A 23,124-nucleotide genomic window follows, 5' to 3' on the forward strand; every position below is an offset into this window, starting at 1 on the left:
CATGTGGAGTTTTCGGTGGTACTGTCGGACTTCCTTCCTGAGGATATTTCTCCTTTTGTGCTTCTGTGGGATGGACCTAGTCCTTACTCCGTACCGTGTTTGCTGTTGTAATTTCTGCTTGGGATTGTACTGTTTTGGGTTGTGGTCTGTGAGCACGCGTTGAGGATAGCTATCCTTTATCTCTCTATGAATTACCCGTGCTGCTAGCTTGTCATTATTTAGGTAATTGTGTTTTGGATTACGTTGTTTGGCTGTCAAGACACCTTGGTTGGGATGTGATTTGTCCTTTAATTTACCTCTGTGTCACGGTAGATTTGGCTGTTGGTTTGGTATCCACTACTCCGAAGAAGTACACCTTCGGGTGGGCAATTCTTAGTTATCTCTTGGCTCTGGGATTTTCGACTTGTTCTTCCTCACGCTGGATTAGGTTTGTGGTTACTATTCTGTACCACGTTGCCTCGTGCATTTAGTTTCGGTAGTTGTACCTTGATGTGGCCGTTGTGGATGACTGACTGATCGCGATTTTTCCATCTGATAACCTATAGGAGTCTCCTGATTGCCCATCGGTGCTACTGTTGCCTGTCTGACCTCTCTGTAATTCAAGGGTTTCTGCGTCCCCTCTCTCTGATGGTTTTCGGTTGGTCTGTTCAAAAAATTAGTTTTCTACGCTAGAGTCCTTACCTGTGTTTTGTTGGTGAACTAGGATAAGCGGCTGATCCCAGTGTTGTGTGTTTTTTGCTCAATCCCTCGTTCTTGACCCTTGGACCGATTGACGAGTTTGCCACTCTGTGGTTGTGTGTGTGTCACTCCAATATCTAAGGTGTAATTTGATTGGTCATTCATGTGTCCTCTTAGTTTAACGCCCGCTATTCTAAACCATATGTTCCAAGGACGTCTATTCTTTGGAGTGGTCCTGTACCTTTACTTATATATTTTTCTTGTGGGTGATTTGTGCTTGAGTAATATTACTGATTTCCCTTCCGTTATGTTCTTGATCCTTAGGGATATCTGTCTTAGTCCTAGTTGGTATTATGTGTTGGATTGTACCCTATGTTTCTATGTGTTCTTGTTAATTGTTTCTCTTCGTGTCATGGCTAAGTGTTCTTCGTGGCAGAGTAACATGCTATATTTTATGTAGTTTCCCTTTGATTTCTTAAGTGTCGTTGAATGGACCCTCCTTTCCTTCGGTACTATATTTGACCAAGTGGAAAGCTCTGGGCTTCAGCTAGTTGGTTGGTAACTAGCCTATGTAAAGTTAATTGGTGGATCTGTGGATCCTGTAACGGAAAACTCACCTACTTTAATTTCCTGATTTGTTTTTTGTTCCTCCCTCTTCTTGTGGTTTTGCCCCCATTCGGGTTTTCCGGTGCGTTTCATTTCCCCTGTTGTCTCCCCTTGCAACACAAGATCATGCATTTCCTTAATATCAAAGGAGACTTGAAAGGTATTCATGCATTAAAAATTAATTTACCACCGTGCTTGAGAAAATAACCTGGATGTGTGGACTTATAATCTTGTGGTTTTGTTTAATTTTGGTCAGTATATCTGTGATTAGTGTGGGAGTTGCCAAACCTCAAGGTGAACTGCGTCATGTGTCATAAACTATATCATTGTGTGATGCATTGAAAACGTGTATTAGGTGAACCTGAATATTTGGTGAACTCTGGTCATTGTACTCTCTATTTGATGACAAACTTTACTCTGGTGATTTTCCGAGTGCTCGGTTAATGTTTCTGGACACTGATGTTGATCGCACCCGCCAATTATTTCTAAAAACTATGTGATATGGAACTGTGTCTTGGACTATTAACCTGGTCATGTGAACTCCTAACTAAAATTAGTTAATCTTGGTGGTCGTTTTCTGTTGGACAACTTCGCCCAAATTTAGTATATGTGTGACCACCACATCATTGATGGCATATGCATGTTATTTTGTCGTCGATTCGGGGCGGGAGGGCTGAGACAATATTAAATAATGTGAGCCTCCCCATTATAACCATTTTGAACTGGCCCTGCGGCCTAGAATAATTTGTGTCAAACGGCTTACGCCAGTATACCTTCTTTTAAAGTTACTGTAGTCAGCGGGCCATTGTCTGGTCTTGTGATTGGTTGCGCATTACTGCGCATGCGCCCGCCGGTCGACTACCAGGCTAGACTGGCCTGCTTCCAGCTGGCCGACGCGATACTCTGTTCGCTTGAGGCAGCCATGTTGAGCTGGTGTGTATTTGTGTCCGGCGTCATGGAGTGTTGGAGTACCAAGAAACCACCGTAAATTGAATGTTAACGGGGATTTTCCCCAGGTAAACTAGTTGAAGACCTCCTGCCTTTTCTTCTGAGCGTTTTTTGGATTTATTTTTCGTCTGGATACTTCACAACGAGGTCTGGATCCCGGTGGCTTGACTGTATTTCTTCGTCAACAATGTCAGGTTAAAAATTCTTCTCATTTCTTCATCACCTAAGGTACGTACCAGTGTTTGACACACTTTAAACGTCGTCCTGAAGAGGATTTTGATATTTTCGAAGATTTCTGGAAAAATAATAATAATAATAATAATAAATATTTGGACTTCGCCGTTAAATTTATTCCTATTTGCGTGTGTGGTATCGAAAATCTGGAAAACTGTTTCGGCAACTAATCACAGTAATGTGGAAGGTTCACCATGAACTAAATTGGAATTATTAATTTAAAATTTTACTGATCTACTTGGGCATTTTAAATTGTAACTTTCTTTGTAAACCAAGGTACAGTCTCCAAGGTACCGAACCTTACCTCTTTCGGCTTTCTGTTTGCTTTCCTGTGTTTTGTTTTCTAATTCGTTTGGTATGTTTTCTTCCCCACCCCCCCCTTCTGGGGTTTGGGTGAATTTAATTATTTTCTCTGGCCTGTTTTTCCTCCGTGTATTAGGAGGCCTTGTTTTTGTTTAGTGGTTACCTTGGCGACGGTTCGGGTGTGGATTGTTGTCGGGTGAATTGTTGTCCGGCGTGTTGAGCCTGTGTGGATCTTGAATTATATATTTCGGGGTCGAGTGTATCGTTTACTGTTTAAACTAATTTGTTTATTTTCTCCTCCTTTTAATGTTGTGTTACCATTTCCTTGCCCCGCGTGAGGAGGTATTTTAACGTAAAATTCTGTTTGTCTTGGAAACTGTCCTTGGTGGTAACTGAACGATTTCAAATTTGGTAATTATGAGAAGCGACCGCGTTGAAGATCCATTTTATTGAATAATTGTTAATTTAATATTTTTTTTTTAAAATTTATTTAACTATCCGTGATCGATCACATTTAATTTAAAGGTAACATTTATGTAAGAAAGTCATTTTGTTTCCCGTTGTTTTCTGATCACATTTTATTAGGTACGGAGGTCACCCTTTCTTTCTTGTTGTTTTCATAAAGTTCCCTATTTTTAATCTGTTAAAGAGTATTTATTTTCCATTAATTGTTATTTAGTAATGAATTAATTTTCTTTAAAACCCCACCTGGGTATATTCTAATTTATTTTACTTATTGTTAATTTCCTTTTCCATTTCTCAACCTTATGTTGATTTTATTTACATTTTGCCATTACGTTTTAAAAATAAACTTAGGCTTTATCATCTTAATAACTTGGTTTGTTACCTACCTTTTGTCCTTCCATTAAATTTTTTTTTACTTCATGTAAATGCTGGTTTTCATTCGCCACGTTCGGTGGAGCACGGCCATTGATTTTCTTGTGCATTAATTTCCACGGCCTTTAGTTGTCTTCCTCGCTGCTTCCGGTAAGTTATTTCTATGATTTCTTGTTTTTAAATTGTGCTTGAACTTCGGTGTTATTCTTCTTGTGCCCATCTTCTTCCTCGTGTTCGCTATTACTCCCATTTTGGGGCGGACACGCTAACAACCTTCTCACCAGGGTCTCTATCTCTCTCTCTCTCTCTCTCTCTCTCTCTCTCTCTCTCTCTCTCTCTCTTCGTCCTTTTTTTCTCTCTCTCTTTTTCTCTCTCCCTGGTGGATAAGGTTTTTCACCTCATCACCCCTAGGTGGTACCGGGGTCCTAGAGGGTGGTGAGCGGTGAGACACTTCATCCATCAAGTTAATTCCTCATTCTGAGTACCCTCTCTTGCCATTTATCCCACCTTTTTGTGCCAACGATCATCCTCTCTACGCTATTGTTTTTTACTTCTAATCCCGTGCTCTGTAGGCGGGAAGGTAGAATAACATCCACGGTATCCCCTGGCTGTCATAAAGGCGACAGGGGGACCAGGAGGTCTGAACTTAGGAGTGCAGGTTAACTCCACTGTCCGGCTCCATGGCTAAATGGTTAACATGCTGGTCTTTGGTAACAGGGGTCTCGGGTTCGTTTCCTGGCAGGGACGTGAATTTTAACCTTAATTGGTTATTTTCACTGGCATGTGGGCTGGGTGTATGTGTCGTCTTCACAATCATTTCATCTTCATCACGACTCACAGGTCAACTACGGGCGTCGAATCGAAAGACCTGCATCTACCGAGCCGAACTTGTCCTCGGACACTCCTGGCACTGACAGCCATACGCCATTTCATTCCTAGCTCCACTTACATGTGTAGGCTCCTCAATTAAATTTGTCCTATTTGACCTCCCTTACTGGATGACTCTTATTCCATTCTGACCCAATACTTTTAGCTTTATGAGGCCTGCTCGACCCCTCCTTTTCTTTTGCTGATACCTTCATTTTTTGAAGTGTCGAACCTCTTCTATTTTTCTTCTGATTAGCGTTAATAGAGGATTGTTGTCCAGTTGTACTTCCTCTTAAACAATAATCACCACCACAATTAGTGTTAATAGATGATGGTTGTCCAGTTGTACTTCCTCTTAAACAATAACCTTACCTTAACTATGGCGCGACGGCCCGTTTTCGGGTCATGGCCTCCCCAGTTGCTCTCCGCCAAACTTGTCGATCTCGTGCAGCTACTCTCCAATTCCGGATCTTGAGGATATGTGCTGCGTCCTGATGTACACCATCTTCCCATCTGTTACGCGGCCTTCCCACAGGCCTTCCTCCTCCAAAGTCTCCTAAGAATACCTTCTTTGGGATTCGGTGTTCTTCCATCCTAATTAGATGACCTGCCCATTTAAGTCTCTTCATTCGAATGGCATGCGACAGGGGTGCCTCCCCATACAGGGAATATAGTTCATTGTTATATCTAATTCTCCATTCCCCTTGTACGCATATGGGTCCATAAATTCTCCTCAGGATTTTCCTTTCGAAGGAATCTATCTTCTCCACGGTTTTCTTTGGGAGGGTCCACGTATCACTTCCATACATCACTATACTGCGAATGAGGATTTTGTGTAGCATAACTTTTAAGCTCTGATTTATATCTCTACTTCTGAAAAGTGGTAGTACTGCGAAGTATGCTCTGTTAGCAGCTTGAATTCTTGCCTGTATTTCCACCATTTCCTCATTCTTGTTGCTCAGATGTACACCAAGATATTTAAATTCATCCACCACCTCCACTTTGGATCCTTCAGGGACAAGTTGGTCATTTGTATACTTCCTTCTCCGAGCCTGCACCATTACCTTCGTCTTTTGTTCATTGATCTTAAGTCCAATCTCTTTGCCTTCTCTACTCAAGTCTTCAAATGCTTCTTTAACTGTCCTTGTTGTTCTTCCCATCAAATTTATGTCATCAGCATATCCGACTAGTTAAGCTGTTTTGTACAGAAGTGTTCCACTGGTGTCCACCCTTAACTGCAACGTGACCTCGAAAATGTTGTGAGATGGACAGCAGGCAATGGTATGTTGATAAACGGGACTAAAAGTCAGGTTGTGAGTTTCACAAATAGGAAAAGTCCTCTCAGTTTTAATTACTGCGTTGATGGGGTGAAAGTTCCTTTTGGGGATCATTGTAAGTATCTAGGTGTTAATATAAGGAAAGATCTTCACTGGGGAAATCACATAAATGGGATTGTAAATAAAGGGTACCGATCTCTACACATGGTTATGAGGGTGTTTAGGGGTTGTAGTAAGGATGTAAAGGAGAGTGCATATAAGTCTCTGGTAAGACCCCAACTAGAGTATGGTTCCAGTGTATGGGACCCTCACCAGGATTACCTGATTCAAGAACTGGAAAAAATCCAAAGGAAAGCAGCTCGATTTGTTCTGGGTGATTTCCGACAAAAGAGTAGCGTTACAAAAATGTTGCAATGTTTGGGTTGGGAAGAATTGAGAGAAAGAAGAAGAGCTGCTCGACTAAGTGGTATGTTACATGTAATAAATATCATTTTTAATTTAAGGTTAAGACTATGGCTGATGATGCCTTCAGGGAAGGCGAAACATGTACCACTATTAGCTAACAAATTTATGTAAATCATCCAAGACGATTTTGTATTGATTAGGTGGTCTAATAAATAACTTAATGTTATTATTTCAAATAAGTGGTATGTTCCGAGCTGTCAGCGGAGAGATGGCGTGGAATGACATTAGTAGACGAATAGGTTTGAATGGCGTTTATAAAAGTAGGAAAGATCACGATATGAAGATAAAGTTGGAATTCAAGAGGACAAACTGGGGCAAATATTCATTTATAGGAAGGGGAGTTAGGGATTGGAATAACTTACCAAGGGAGATGTTCAATAAATTTCCAATTTCTTTGAAATCATTTCGGAAAAGGCTAGGAAAGCAACAGATAGGGAATCTGCCACCTGGGCGACTGCCCTAAATGCAGATCAGTATTGATTGATTGATTCAATCCCTGATTCACTTCGAAGAAGCTGCCTACTTCAGTCTGAATTTTCACTCCCACCATCGTATTTCTCATGGTCAATTCCACCAGTCACACAAGCTTTTCTGGTATCTTGAACTCTCTTAATATCTCCATTAATTTATCCCTGTCAATAGAGTCGTATGCTTGTTGAAAGTCGATAAACATCTGTACCACATCTATGCCCCGTTCCCAACACTTCTCCAACACTTGTTTCACAGTAAATATCTGATCGATAGTGGATCTTCCCTTCCAGAACCCTGCCTGGTATTCTCCTAGAATTTCTTCCACCAGGGGTTCTAGTCTCTTCTTCAGAATGGAAGTGAACAGTTTATATACTGTACACAGCAGTGTTATCCCTCTATAATTGCTACATACCAACTTATCCCCTTTCTTGTATATTGGGCATATGATGCCTTTGCGCCAGTCTTCGGGCATTTGTTCTGTATTCCACACACTCACAATTAGATCATATATAGCTTCTTGTAGTGTGGTTCCTCCGTATTTCCACAACTCTGCAGGGATTCCTTCGATACCTGGTGCTTTATTGTTTTTCAGTTGCTGTATGGCTTCTATCACTTCTTGCATAGATGGTGCTGTGACTTCTGATTCATTTGTCTCAGTATTATTCCTTGAGGTAGTTGGTGTTTTCCCTTTCATTTCTACTGGGTTCAGGAGGTGTTGGAAATATTCCTTCCATCTATCTTGGATCCCTTCTTTATCTCCCAAAAGCTGTCCATTTCTGTCCTTACACATGTTTGTTCTTGCCTTGAATCCTTCTTTCACTTCCTTAACTTCTCTGTAAGCCATGTAGCTGTTATCTTCTTTAAATTCCTCCACTATTCTAGCCATTTTCTCATTTAATTTTCTTCTCTTGTTTCTTCGACATACATTCCTTACTTCTTTATTCTGGTTTATCAACCTCTTGTTTCTTCACCCTTGTTGGTCTCTCTAGGTATGCTTTATATGCTTTATCCCTTTCTTCTATGGCTTTTTGGCATTCCTCATCAAACCATTCCTTTGTGTTCCTTTTGGGTACAATGTCTAGTGTGTCCTTTGCCACGGCCTTAACGCTTTCCTTCAGAGCAGTCCATTTGGTCTCGACCGTTGCTGTTTGGTCCTTATTATATTTCTCTACCTGCACTTCTGCCATTCTTTTCCCGTATCTTTCTGATACTTCCTTATTCTTCAGTTCACGAGTATTGTACTTTTCTATCCTACTCATTCCTTCCTTTCTTGTCTTCATAATGCGGCACCTTAAGATTGCCTTGACTAGAAAGTGGTCGGAGCCACAATTTGTACCTCTGAATGATCTGACATCCATGATATTGGATGCCCATCTTTTCTCCATCATTACATGGTCTATTTGATTACAGGTCTTTCCGTCCAGCGATATCCATGTTTGCTTGTGTACCTCTTTATGAGGGAAACAAGTTGACATCACTTTCATGTTTCTGCTGGTAGCAAGGTCAAGCAATCTCTGTCCATTATCATTAGTAGTGTTGTGTAAACTATGGATCCCTATTATTCCTTGATATATCTCCTCCTTCCCAATTTGTGCATTTAGGTCTCCTATTATCATCTTAGCATCGTTTGATGGGATTGAATCTAGCACTCGTTCCAGTTCAGCATAGAACTGATCCTTGACTATCTGTTCCTTGTTTTCCGTTGGTGCATATACATTTACGATCGTTAAGTTGTAGAATCGCATTTTAACACGCAATGTTGCCAATCTTTCATTTACTGCCAAAAACTGTAGTACATCATCTTTAGCTTGTTTTCGTACTATAAATGCTACTCCTCCTTCTTGTGCATTCCTTGACTTCCCACTACTGAATATTGTGTGGGTTTTGGTGTCCCATATCTCATCCCTTCCAGACCATCTAGTTTCTTGTATGGCTGCTATGTCCACTTTGTTAACTTCTAGTTTCTGCATCAGTACTTTCAGTGCTCCGGCTCGTAGAAGTGTGCGTACATTCCATGTACCAATTGCGTAGTCCATTGCCTTTAGCTTAGCTCGTCGTCTATTAAATCCACCATTCCGAGGCATATTCTGGGGCTTCGCAACAGTTGGTTTTCCGGAGCGAGGTTGTTAGCCTTGCTCCAACCCCCAGCAATCCTGGAGGACCGATGTTTTCTGTTAGGGTTGTCTCCCTTAGCTGATTGGTCCCCATTTAAGCATCGGGAACTCGCTTTCTGCCCTTACATGACTAAGCTGTGTACCTTAAAGAATGTACCCGTTGCCCAGAGGCCATGGAATGGACGTGCATGTATCGGACTTGGTAGGAATAGATGGCATTTCCTGTGTTTTGCTAGTACACTCCCATCAGCAAGAAGTGCTCCCACAGGGCCACATACTACCCCTTCGACCCCTCTTAAACAATAATCACCACCACGATTAGTGTTAATAGATGATGGTTGTCCAGTTGTACTTCCTCTTAAAACAATAATCACCACCACGATTTGTGTTAATAGAGGATGGTTGTCCAGTTGTACTTCCTCTTAAACAATAATCACCACTACCACTTGTGTTAATAGAGGATGGTTGTCCAGTTGTACTTCCTCTTAAACAATAATCACCACTACCATTTGTGTTAATAGATGATGGTTGTCCAGTTGTACTTCCTCTTAAACAATAATCACCACTACCATTTGTGTTAATAGAGGATGGTTGTCCAGTTGTACTTACTCATAAAAGAACAATCACCACCACCGTTAGTGTTAAAAGAACATTTACCACCAGCACCAACACCACCACGCACCCACCACTCCTCACCCACCAATCATAGACAGAAAGGAATAACTCTTACCTTCCTCTAGTTTGTTGCGAATGTCCCTGTATGTAAGATCGTGGTAAATCTCGACGTCAAAGCCGAGGTTCCTCAGGACTTCAGATAAGTCATCACAGTCCTTTTGAGTGCCTGTTCTCTCCTGCAGCCGAATATCTTGGAAGCGATAGTGATTGAATATGAGGGCTAGTCCGCGACGATCATGCGTCATGTTGTACTCCTCGTCACGGAGCTTACAGCCCGGGTTCGGTGCTACCAGTTGCTGGAGAACCTGTGGCTCAGGAGCCACCTGGTTACTACTGAAACACATCACCACCAATAGTTCAGGAGCGAATTACTCTGGCCTTCTTTACTGCCGTCTCCGTATTGCGCCATACTTTATAGCAGAAAACATGGTATCAGCTGATAACACCCTGATGATTAAACAAGCATTGTGGCTAATATGCAGTCTTCATGGACTCGAAGCTTACACAAATACAGTAGAGACAATACGCGACACTTCCGGATTTAGCCTTGTTAAAATGGGAGACAATTCACAAGTGGCGCTCCTAGTGGAGTGACCTGAAAATTAGTGCTAAATTCAAATATCAATGGAAACGCATGTACGGAAATGGATAAATAAATTACGTCTAGAAAGAAAGTGTTACTAAGATATTAACTTCAAAGTTGCTAAAGCAATTCTCGATAAATAAATGAAAATTTATTTAACAGGTTATTATTTAAAGACTGAAAATAGACATATAACCAAGATGTGAAATGGACTGCTGTGAAAGGGCTTGATCTTTCATTTATGCATTACTTTTTTAGCTTTAGTATTCCTACCTGAACGTTCACGGCTAGATTTGTCTTTTTTCTCATTTAAAAGCATTGTATCAGCACATCAAGACACTTGTCAACAAAAATATCGGCACATTCCTTACACACATGATTCAATTAATTTATATTTAAGAGCTGGACAATTTTCCTTTTAACTTGAAGCCTACTAACAAAAAGAAAATCTATACATTTACCCTCAAGAATATTCAAATGTCCCTATAAGCAATATTTGCCATTACATTATGGTAAAGCAAATTTGCATCGTCATATTGTTTCAACAAAATATGTACATTTCTTAAATCACCCATATTTTCTTCAGTGCTTGACAACGCATTACAGCATTCCAAATGGGGTAACTTGGAACACAACCAGCCACACACATATACATATGCATTTTCTTGAATTAAATCAAAACCCACAGATCACACTTTCAACACATGGGTATTGAAGGTTAACTGCTGCACTATACAATAAAATAAGATTATATTTTAAATCAGTTAAAATATGGATCGCGCAGGTCAGAAATGTTGGAAGTATTATACAAATTTCTTTGTAAATGGAAGAATATCTATGCAAACACAATATTTACTTACATTTTCTTGTCACGAGGGAAACGGAAGAAAGATTGCGAATCCTTCTGCACTTCATAGTCATTGAAGCCAAACACAGCACATATCTTTCCACTCATATTGAGAGGAGATACAAAGGAATGACCCACGCTACTATTTACTTATGTCAACTTAATGCAAACGCATAAATAACGCCAAAAACTTCAGAAACAAATACACGTGCTCTTTTGACAGAAACAGTAACTCTCAGGTCACTCCGCTGGACAGAGCTCTAATCGCTGTCCCTCGATATCTCGCAGAGTGTCGCGTATTGACTCTACTGTATTTGGCTTACACAACAGCGACACTCAGATGCCAGTGACGGTAAATCTAACAAGAACATGATCGCTTCAGTAATAAATTTTACAATGGCGAAAAATGAAAGTATCCTCCTATTCAATACATCATATATTCCGTCATTAGACGGAGTAAACAAGTTCAGACATGTTTCGGCTCGTTTGAGCCATCTTCAGTGAAAAAATTAGGGGGTTGGAATAATTTACATAATATGAGTTGAAAAAATGCTAAAAAACATAATGAAAGCGCAAATGAAAAAACAAACAAAAGAGAGCCTAGACGGAAACAAAATAGCACAAATATACAATATTTACATCAATATGCAGAGCAAAAAACAACTTATTGCAACAAAATTCAGTGAAACAGGAGTTAATTTGAAATAATAATTGATACTAAAAAACTGCGTTAACCTAAGAAACAAGGGAATGAGAAAACAAATGATGCAGATGGAAATGAATAGTAGTAGCACATGGTGAGGTTGTGGACCTCATAGTTTACAAATTATTAGTTTATAAAAACGACAAAACAGTTTTGAAATCGCTGTCAAAATCCTGGTGGAAACCCATCACATCAAAATGGTCAGGAGGAGAGCGGGAGCAAACATCTTGAGAGAAACCAAGCCTGAATTAACCTGCAGGCGAAAAGCCTGTGATAAGGAGAAAAAACACCTTAAATTTAAGGCTTCAGAAATAGCAGCATTCTTAATATCTTCTCAATCTAGCGGTCCCTTTCTTCATTATTGTTTCATAATGTTGGCTGGTGTTTTGCCTTATTATGGAGGGGTCGGGAGGGCCGCATATAAAAAAATATGAGAAGCTGTGTTAGGTAGAAGACAGATGCATAGTAAATTGTAGTAATCTAGTGGAAACCGTCAATGAAGTTCTAATCTGTAATGGAAAAAATGAGGTTGTATGAGAAACATGGGTTGATAAGTAAAAAGTGTGGAATGGTTGTGAAGAAAGCTTAAACTTACGGTGTGCAGTAGGTGGTAGCCAGGCCACTAGAGAGGACAACCACCTACTGCACACCGTAAGTTTAAGCTTTCTTCACAACCATTCCACACTTTTTACTTATCAACCCATGTTTCTCATACAACCTCATTTTTTCCATTACAGATTAGAACTTCATTGACGGTTTCCACTAGATTACTACAATTTACTATGCATCTGTCTTCTACCTAACACAGCTTCTCATATTTTTTTATATGCGGCCCTCCCGACCCCTCCATAATAAGGCAAAACACCAGCCAACATTATGAAACAATAATGAAGAAAGGGACCGCTAGATTGAGAAGATATTAAGAATGCTGCTATTTCTGAAGCCTTAAATTTAAGGTGTTTTTTCTCCTTATCACAGGCTTTTCGCCTGCAGGTTAATTCAGGCTTGGTTTCTCTCAAGATGTTTGCTCCCGCTCTCCTCCTGACCATTTTGATGTGATGGGTTTCCACCAGGATTTTGACAGCGATTTCAAAACTGTTTTGTCGTTTTTATAAACTAATAATTTGTAAACTATGAGGTCCACAACCTCACCATGTGCTACTACTATTCATTTCCATCTGCATCATTTGTTTTCTCATTCCCTTGTTTCTTAGGTTAACGCAGTTTTTTAGTATCAATTATTATTTCAAATTAACTCCTGTTTCACTGAATTTTGTTGCAATAAGTTGTTTTTTGCTCTGCATATTGATGTAAATATTGTATATTTGTGCTATTTTGTTTCCGTCTAGGCTCTCTTTTGTTTGTTTTTTCATTTGCGCTTTCATTATGTTTTTTAGCATTCAGTAATAAATGACTTGGAGAATTACCTAAGTCTACTGTAGTGGTAGCCACGTCTTAATCCCAGCATACGCCACTGCGACAAGAGAGTAGTAAATATATTCTAGTCTACACAACGGTTCTGCAGTGAGATATGCAGAAATATTAGGAATGCAGCCTAATAGAACCCCTCTAATGTATGCAAGACTATCATGGTGTCCACTAGTAACCCACGTCTGTTTTCCCTGGGATATTCCCGTTTTCCCTGATTAAATTTAGTGGGACATGCTCCATAAGTGTGACACTCGAGTATCATCATCTTCAAACACTGTATAGGCGATTAGGAGGGGGAGGGCGGTGCGAAGCACTTTGTGGAGAAAACATTACATTTTTATTCCATTTTAGGCGGCTGAAGCTAGGAAAAAATGAAATGGCGTACGGCTTTTAGTGCCGGGAGTGTCAGAGGACAAGTTCAGCTCGCCAGATGCAGGTCTTTTGATTTGACGTCCATAGGTGACCTGCGCGTCGTGATGAGGATGCAATGATGATGAAGACGACACATACACCCAGCCCCCGTGCCAGCGAAATTAACCAATTAAGGTTGAAAGTCTCGACCCTTCCGGGAATCGAACCCGGGACCCCTGTGACCAAAGGCCAGCACGCTAACCATTTAGCATAGAGCCGGACTGAAGCTAGGAATTATGGAATTACTAAAACAAGCAATTTGTACAAGCTCTGTTGTCTTATCAGCTAATTATTTTCTATAATTGCTACGTTCGTCGTGGCTAACCGATTTGTACAGTGCCACAGCAAGTAGTGGACACTTTGCATGTGCTGTGAGGAAGGGTAGCAGGGGGTCATGGACACTGAGGTATGATTCGCCCGCTTGCCGCGCCCATTCGTCAGTCTGGCAGTCTCTTTAGTTTCTTAGTGTGTAGTCAGATACTAAACGATTTTTAATTGTATAATCCTGCCGTAGGCCCTACTTCTATTTATCTTCTTCTTCTTCTCCCCCTGTGTGTGGGGACAGTAGAATAACACCCATGGTATCCCCTGCCTGTCGTAGGAGGCTACTAAAAGAGGCCCCAGGGCCTCTCAACATGGAAGAAAAGGTTGGCGACCACAGGGCCTTCGGCTAGGTCCTGGCATTGCTTCCATTTACTTGTGTCGGGCTCCTCACTTTCATTTATCCTATCCGACCTCGCTTGGTGAACTCTTGTTCTTTTTCGACCCTGACGGTATTAGAGTACTCGAGGCCGAGGGAGTCTTTCATTTTCATGCCCTTCGTGTCCCTTGTCTTCCTTGGGCCGATCCCTTCCATTTTTTTTCTCTCTGTTTAGTGTTATATAGAGGATGGTTGCCCAGTTGTACTTCCTCTTAAAACAATAATCATCACCACCACCGTCATCATTATCTTCTTCTTCTTCTACTTAATCCGTTTACCCTCCAGGGTTAGTTTTTCCCTCGGACTCAGCAAGGGATCCCATCCCACCTCTACCGCCAAAGGATGGTGTCCTGGAGCGTGAGACATTAGGTCGGGGGTTTAATTGTTCTTTTGGTGACGTCCAACTCCTTGATTGAATGCTCAGCGTTGAGGCTTTCGGTTCAAAGGATCCCGGGTTCGATTTCCGGCCGGATGTGAAGAATTCTTCTGGCTCGGAGACAGGGTGTTTAATGTTTGTCCCAACACTCTCCTCTTCATATTCAGACAACACACCACACTACCAAGCACCACAGAAACACGCAATAGCGATTACATCCCTCCGTATAGGGTTGCCGTCAGGAACGGCATCCGTCCGTAAAACAGGGCCAAATCCACATGTGCGACACAGTTCGCACTCGCGATCTCGCAGGCATGTGAAATGTGGTAGAAGAAGAAGATTGTTCATTTGGTGGAAGTTTAATTGTAGCCCTGAAGATGGTTTTTCTTGGTTTCCTATTTTCACACCAGGAAAATGCTGGGGCACTTAATTGAGGCGATGGCCATTTCCCTCCACCCCTAGCAAATTGTAAATAAGTGACCGTTCTTACGTATTAGTGCTTAAAAGTGCGGGCTCAAGATTACTCCCCATCCTATAAATGAATATTTGCCCCAGTTTGTCCTCTTGAATTCCAACTTTATCTTCATATTGTGATCTTTCCTACATTTAAAGACGCCACTCAAACTTATTCGTCTACTAATGTCATTCCACGCCATCTCTCCGCTGACAGCTCAGAACTTACCACTTAGTCGAGCAGCTCTTCTTCTTTCTCTCAGTTCTTCCCAACCCAAACTTTGCAACATTTTTGTAACGCTACTCTTTTGTCGGAAATCACCCAGAACAAATCGAGCTGTTTATCTTTGGATTTTTTCCAGTTCTTGAATCAGGTAATCCTGGTGAGGGTCCCATACACTGGAACCATACTCTAGTTGGGGTCTTACCAGAGACTTGTATGCCCTCTCCTTTACATCCTTACTACAACCCATAAACACCCTCATAACCATGTGCAGAGATCTGTACCCTTTATTTACAATCATATTTATGTGATTACCCCAATGAAGATCTTTCCTTATATTAACACCTAGATACTTACAATGATCCCCAAAAGGAACTTTCACCCCGTCAACGCAGTAATTAAAACTGAGAGGACTTTTCCTATTTGTGAAACTCACAACCTGACTTTTAACCCCATTTATCAATCGAAACCGACTTTCAACCTATTAGGTCGTGTTACGTACATTTAGTACGTGTTGAAGAGATGTTAAGTACAGAACAAAAATGGCCAACCAGACACCAGTGGGATCTGAACCCACAACCTCCCGATTTCGCGTTGGTTGCTCTGGTGTCTGGTTGGCCATTTTTGTTCTGTACCTAACATCTCTTCAACACGTACTAAATGTACGTAACACGACCTAATAGGTTGAAAGTCGGTTTCGATTACAATGCGGTCGTGAAAATTCAATACCCATTTATCAACATACCATTGCCTGCTGTCCATCTCACAACATTTTCAAGGTCACATTGCAGTTGCTCACAATCTTATAACTTATTTATCACTCTATAGAGAATAACATCATCCTCAAAAAGCCTTACCTCCGATTCCACTCCTTTACTCATATCATTTATATATATAAGAAAACATAAAGGTCCGATAATACTGCCTTGAGGAATTCCCCTCTTAATTATTACAGGGCCAGATAAAGCTTCACCTACTCTAATTCTCTGAGATCTATTTTCTAGAAACAGAGCCACCCATTCAGTCACTCTTTTGTCTAGTCCAATTGCACTCATTTTTGCCAGTAGTCTCCCATGATCCACCCTATCAAATGCTTTAGACAGGTCAATCGCGATAATGTAGGTACCGGTACTTGATGTATTACAGACTAATAATGCATTAGTCTTTACATTTAAATGAACATTTCACAAGTACCTTTCATTTGAAGATGCAATTTGTAACAGTATCTTATTCAACAAAACTTTCTTGAGAAATTCGTTACAGTTCTCATCATAGTTTAAGTACACAAGAAATTTATTTGTTATTAAATCTACTGAGCATATGTTTCTATCATTTCTCCATTTCATTTCCATTACCGTACTGAAAATACTCTTTATGTATATGCATTCATTAAGGGGCCGATGACCTAGATGTTAGGTCCCTTTAAACAACAAGCATCATCATCAGTATATGCATTCGATAGAAATATACTTAAGACAAACTTAAGTACAGTACCATCAAAATGTTCTCCAGTTTTTCTGGGCCAATTAAACTGGTGAGATATCCCCACCTTTCTGGTTTTACTCAGGAGAGTTAGTTTTAGCTTTACAGCAGCAGCACCCTCACCAGAACACAAACTGATTATTTCCACAACTTCTGAACACATGTCATCAATATTCAGCTTTTCCCGTAACCCTAGTGTCTCCACTAACTTTAAAATCTTGCTGAACTGAGGTGAGTTTTCTAGAGTAATACAATTCATCAGTAAAAAAACATTAGAATCATCATTAAAATCAAACCATTTACGTAGATAATTAAAACAAATGTCATAGACATTTATAAAATCATTTTCACAGACCTTAACTTCCCCACTAAACAAATCATTCAATGTGCAAGTCACTCTGTAACCAAAAAGTTATTCTCCCATTCTCTGTTCCAGTTGCATTTTCAAATTTTTCATAACAGTCTGTACCTCACAGACTGTCATATCACTCTTTTCAAGACTAAGAACTGCCTTATGGGAAAAATCTGCTAAATTTAACGAAAAATGTAGATACAATTCTACTAGAAGTATTTGTTTACCAGAATTTGATTCTGAGGAACCTAACAAATACTTCTTAATGAATACTGGACAGTCATCAACACTTCAAAAGTAAGAGATTATAACTGGGAGGTTTCTCAGCAGTCTTTCAATAGCAGGCTTTATAGAAAGCTGTATTTTTGGCACATATCTTAACAAATTAGTGTATTCAATATCAAGAAAATGAAATAGTTATTTTAAGTGTGAAACTCTTTTTGCTGAATTTGAAAAGTAATTGAATACTTTAATTATAAACATTTCAATACCAACTGACATAGAATTCATCCCAGCTTTAAATGAATTGTTAACAACATGTGCACAACAATTAGACTTAACCAAGGTTGCATTTTCTGCCTTTAGGTGTACATATACCAACTTTTTTTTTTCAAAAAATTTTTTTTTTTTGCTAGGGGCTTTACGTCGCGCCGACACAGATAGGTCTTATGGCGACGATGGGATAGGAAAGGCCTAGGAGTTGGAAGGAAGTGGCCGTGGCCTTAATTAAGGTACAGCCCCAGCATTTGCCTGGTGTGAAAATGGGAAACCACGGAAAACCATTTTCAGGGCTGCCGATAGTGGGATTCGAACCTACTATCTCCCGGATGCAAGCTCACAGCCGCGCGCCTCTACGCGCACGGCCAACTCGCCCGGTTTTTCAAAATTAGAATTTGTGTAGTGAGCAGTATAGCTTCAAATCTGGGACAACATTAAACCATGTTCCGAAATTCTGTTATAAATTTGTTGAGACATTTGTATAGCACTTTAGTCCGCATCTTCATAGAAGTCTATAATTCTGTTACAAATACCTTGTTTTTCATCGAAATAGGCCTACATCACAGCTGTTGGGAAGCATTTTTGGTTTCCTATATTTGAAGCATCAAAACACACACACACCAAAAAAGACATGTTCTCTTAATTGTTTTGTTACTTATTCCACACTATATGGACCTAACACAGCGTTCACTAGAGCCTCATAATTTGTCTTCCCACAAGATATTTTATTTGCCAGGGAAGAATCCCGAAACAATTCTGACAGAAGTTTGACATTGCACTCTGCGCTGGTGGTGTTTTACAGCATGGTACACAACAGTAAGTTCCGATGCACTTTTCTGGGGGGGGGGGGGGGATAGGCCTACATTAGAGTCTACTCGTTAAAAAAATTGTACGCTGGCCCATCTCTTACAATAAAAAATGTTGATTTACCTATTCTGACTCAGAAGAATTTTTCTGAAAGTAGATTTTCAGCACAGTTGCATGCCGTTCTGAACTCCGCCTCTCCTTATGCGAAGCACTGTTGAAATGTTGCCGTACATCCGTACATCGTTATTCTGCCATGACTAATAGAAAAGCCTTCTGCAGCTATTCCAGTACACACTCTGCATCTCGCTTTGTACTTATTACCCACGACGCGACGTGCTGTAATTCTGGGAAATATTTTTTCCCAGACGGAACGATACTACTGCAACCTCCTTTCCTTCTTTGTGTCTTTCTCTTCAACTTCATAGATCTCTTCCCATTCTCGTTTACTTATAAATGTATCAATTACGGTTACCACTCAAAATATTCCATGCGTTTAACGTAGGTGTCGTTTACATAACACACTATGCAAAAGCACCGTCCAACACAATACAACCCAATAATAAAATGAAGGAGACTCATGCTCTACATACCCACTAGTACCGCTAGCACACTGCCAGAGGTGCTGTGATGACTGAGCATTGGTCAGAATGACTCCATGGCTAAATGGTTAGTGTGCTGGCCTTTGGTCACAGGAGTCCTGGGTTCGATTCGCGGCAGGGTCGGGAATTTTAACCATCATTGGTTAATTTTGCTGACATGGGAGCTGGGTATGTGTGGTCTTCATGATCATTTCATCCTCATCACGACGCGCAGATCGCGTACGGGCGTCAAATCAAAAGACCTGGCGAGCCGAACAAGTCCTCGGACACTCTCGGCACTCAAAGCCATGTGCCATTTCATTTCATTGGTCAGAATACAGAATATTTTCATCATAACCGCGAATGTTTTAAAAAAACGGAACATTGAGCGTACCGTTTAAAGGGTGCACCGTACGCGGAACAAAATAAGGAAAAAACATGTTGTTCCGGGCAAAACCGTACATCTGGTTACCCTACGCCAAGACTGACCCTGCGTCCAAACGATTTCAATGAGCTTCAGTGTACCTCCTGGCGGACACTCAACAGTAACTCGTATAGAAGGGTATAGGTTAATACCCTTTAGTTTTCGAAAAAAAATGCGCTCAAATGTCATGACGCAGGATCCGCTTCGGACAAAGAGGAGGTGATAGAGCACTAAAAAGTGAACAAATTTTACTTGAACATGACAGGTCCGCAACCTAATAATTTCCGAAAAATTGATAAATCCCCGATTCCATTGCAACACATAATTATATACTTGGGGAGTTACAGACCAGTTAACCGGGTACGTGGGAGTGGTCATCGTACTTGTCTGCGCGCCTTGACGGCGCATAGTGGTCTAAACACCGATTCTAGCCGGCAATTAAATCGTATCATCTTTCCGAGTTCACAAAAGCCGACGAAAATTCATACTCGTGAGTTTTCGATGTCGCTGATTACGAATCCGTTAACAGATATTCGATTAACGGCGTAGCGGATCCACTACGCGTCCGCTAACTCGCAAAACTTAAGGTAGCGGGATAAGATTTAATATTCCGCGAATGGATTCGTGGAAAATGACGCGCTACGCTCCCGTCAACTCTTTGATGAAATTATGAACAGGGTTTTGAAAGAAAAACATACGGAATCCTTGACCAATGTCATGATTTTATTTTCATAAGAATCAGACATCTAAATCCATGATGTAAAACATATGAACGACTGTATAAATTAAGCCAGTTTGGCGCGGAAGGTGACCTGAAAAGGAATAAAAATATATTACATTATATTTGAAATGTTTCGATTTTTTAGCGCCATGTTACTTATTAGTAAGACTACTTACGAGTCATGCCTTGGGTTCACTATCTGTATTTGACATTTCAACGTCCTCTTCTTCTGCTTTGGAAGTCTCTTCTTCAAAAGTCTCTTCATCTTCATCATCATCATCATCATCATCATCATCATCATCTGTGTCCTCATCGAACACGAGCAAAGTGTGTACTTCAGGGGGGACAGTTCATTCCAGTGAATTTCGGCTTTGATGAGGTGCCTTGTAACTACTGCGTCCGACGAAAACAGGAGACTGTGTATTAGATCAGTTGTTGTATCCTTTCTGGAGGTTTTCCTCGATTGGTGCTCCCGAAAGAACTTATAATCCTTGTTTCGGGATTCATGGGCCTCCTCGGACAGCTTTCCGATTGGCAGTAAGGCGTATCTGATCGCCTGAGCACCATGATAAGACTTTGTGGACGGTCGGATGCATAGGATACCAATTATATAAGGGTTTCATATTTTTAGGTTGCCACGTTTACATTTTCTGCCTCAACTCTGAGATAGCGCTTTCGTCGCAAAGTCTCCGGCTGAATTCAAGCAGCGCCAGAATGTCAGAGACTTGCCTGCAGACTTTTTGTCGGCAGACTTATCGGCCATACACACCAGAGACATGTCTGAAGAGACTGGTTTGCGCAGACTTACCTCCGACTAAGTCTGCGCGTGTATGGGGCCCTTTACAGATCTCGAGTTGGTGGGCCTGGGAGAGCGGGAGTTCAAAAAGTGCGGCGTGGCAGCTATACTTGTAATCAGCTTTTAAGTGCTGTTAGAAAGGTTGTTAGTGAGAAATAGACATTATATAAGGCTTCTAAAGAGTTTGGCGTACCATGGAGCACTCTAAAAGACCACGTGAGTCGTCATAATGACGAAGAACCTCATGAGGTACCAAAACTCGGAAGGCCTTTTGTTCTGTCGCAAGACGTTGAAATGAAGCTGGTCAAACATGTCATAGAAATGCAGGAGTTGGGTTTCGGATTGAATGTCACCACCATAAAGCGACTAGCATTTCAGTTGGCAGAAATATCTACGAAAATGTTCCCCTTTAATGAGGAAAAAGAAAAGGCAGGTGCGTTTTGGTGGCGATGTTTCCAGACGCGTTATGGCTCATCTTTGAGGACACCAAAGAAATTAGCAGCTAGTCGGGCTGTAACAGCTAATGAAGAAAACCTAAGGGATTTTTATGACAAGGTAGAAAATACGGTGGCAAACTTAGATCTTGCTGGCAAACCAGAGCAAATTGTCAACTGTGACAAGACTGACGTCACATTCGTAGTTAAGCCTTCGCGAATAGTCACGAAAACTGGAAAGAAAATTGTTTATTCTAGAACTTTTGCTGAAAAGGAATTTACACAAACTGTACTGGCATGCTGTAATGCAGCTGGGGGAACAGTGCCTCCAATGATGATATTCAAAGGTGTTAGGATAGTGGAAGGGTTGGACAGGAATGCGCCCAGGGGTTCCATAGTGCGAGTCTCAAAGAATGGCTGAATTAATGCAGATCTCTTCCTAGAGTGGCTTCACCACTTCGTAAAGAATATTTGAGAAGCTAGGCCCGTTCTGCTTTCTTTGGATTCCCATGCCTCTCACGTGCGAATTGATGTTTTAAATTTTGCTAGAGAAAATGGCATCTATTTTGTGACATTCCCAAGCCATACAAGCCATATTCTTCAACCACTTGACCTTAGCGTTTTTAAGTCATTAAAGAATGCTTCGGCCAATCAGTTGAATCAGTACAAAAACGAACATACCATTTCTGCTCCATCCAGAATGCACTTCTGTACACTTTTTTCACCTGCATACTGCATCGCATTCACGCCAGAGAAAATTATGAATGGCTTTCGGAAATCTGGGATCAACCCTTTCAACAGATCAGCTGTTCATCCTGACTCCATTCCGCCTACTCGAATGAGCCTACGAGCCCTCAACTAGCCACTCCAGCAAGTACTTACAGCAGGAAATCAATAAAACCTTGTCTCTTCCAGTGTGAATCCCGGCAGACAATCCAACAGCGACGAAAAAATGACCCCAAGGCTAAAGTGCTCATCTCGCTACCTGAATCAAGACCACAGCGAAGGCAAAAGGAAACTACCGCAGCTAGCTCGAGCGCAGTTAGCCAGATTAGAAAATCTTCCAATTATGAGAATAACACACTGTGTGGGGTGTGTTCTTGTTCCTATGCCAGTGATGTTGCTCTCAAAAAATGGGGCAGAATGGATTCAGTGTGGGTTTTGTTCAGACTGGTTTCACGAAAATTGTGTTAAAGTGGGTGAATGTCCGCAATTCATATGCAGAAAATGTGACAATGTGACCTCCGATGATGATAATTAAACATCTATAAATAGGTCCTGCATGTTATTAAACTTTTTTTTCGTACTGTCTGTTTTCCATATGTTAATGTTATAAAATGTTTTCTTTTGCTTAGTGAGTTGTATGTACGTAAATCACGGTATTGGTCTATAGGTGTAAGCAATTGTACATTTTTTTTGCCATTGATGTTATTCTTGTTCTGTTTTCATTATGGTTATATACGCGTATACATTCACGGAATCTTTTTTGTTAATTTTGCATTATTGTTGACTCTCTTTCCAGAATAAATTATAATTTATTAAAATTTATCACGGTATTGCTTACCTTTACCCTATATAAATATAGTAAAAAAAAAAAAACCAACAGCTGCGACGAAACTCGAACTGACGTCGTCGAGGTTCGCACACACGTACAGTGACTACTCTCCTACCTTTTCGGTTGACAGCGGTGAAACTCTCCGAGTATATATGCGTTGCACTGAAATCGGGGATTTTAAATTTTTTCGGAAATTATTAGGTTGCGGGCCTGACATGTTAAAGTAGAATTTGTTCGCCTTTTCGTGTTTATCACCTCGACTTGGTCCGAAGCCG

At 40.8% G+C, this 23,124-nt stretch overlaps 2 protein-coding genes across 2 annotated transcripts in view; one reads left to right on the plus strand and one right to left on the minus strand.

Annotated features, from left to right (window-relative positions):
* The window catches only part of LOC137502403 (uncharacterized), a 73,022-nt gene that overhangs the window by 42,987 nt on the left and 6,911 nt on the right, over positions 1 to 23,124 (plus strand). The window lies entirely within an intron of this gene.
* LOC136881961 (caspase-1) overlaps positions 1 to 23,124 on the minus strand; it is a 41,903-nt gene that overhangs the window by 15,308 nt on the left and 3,471 nt on the right. The window contains exon 2 of the mRNA XM_067154435.2: positions 9,531 to 9,808. Within this exon, the coding sequence (XP_067010536.2) occupies positions 9,531 to 9,808 (278 nt within the window). The remainder of the gene's footprint in view (positions 1 to 9,530; positions 9,809 to 23,124) is intronic.

The sequence above is a fragment of the Anabrus simplex genome, chromosome 10 (genome assembly GCF_040414725.1).
Source record: "Anabrus simplex isolate iqAnaSimp1 chromosome 10, ASM4041472v1, whole genome shotgun sequence".
NCBI lineage: Eukaryota > Metazoa > Arthropoda > Insecta > Orthoptera > Tettigoniidae > Anabrus > Anabrus simplex.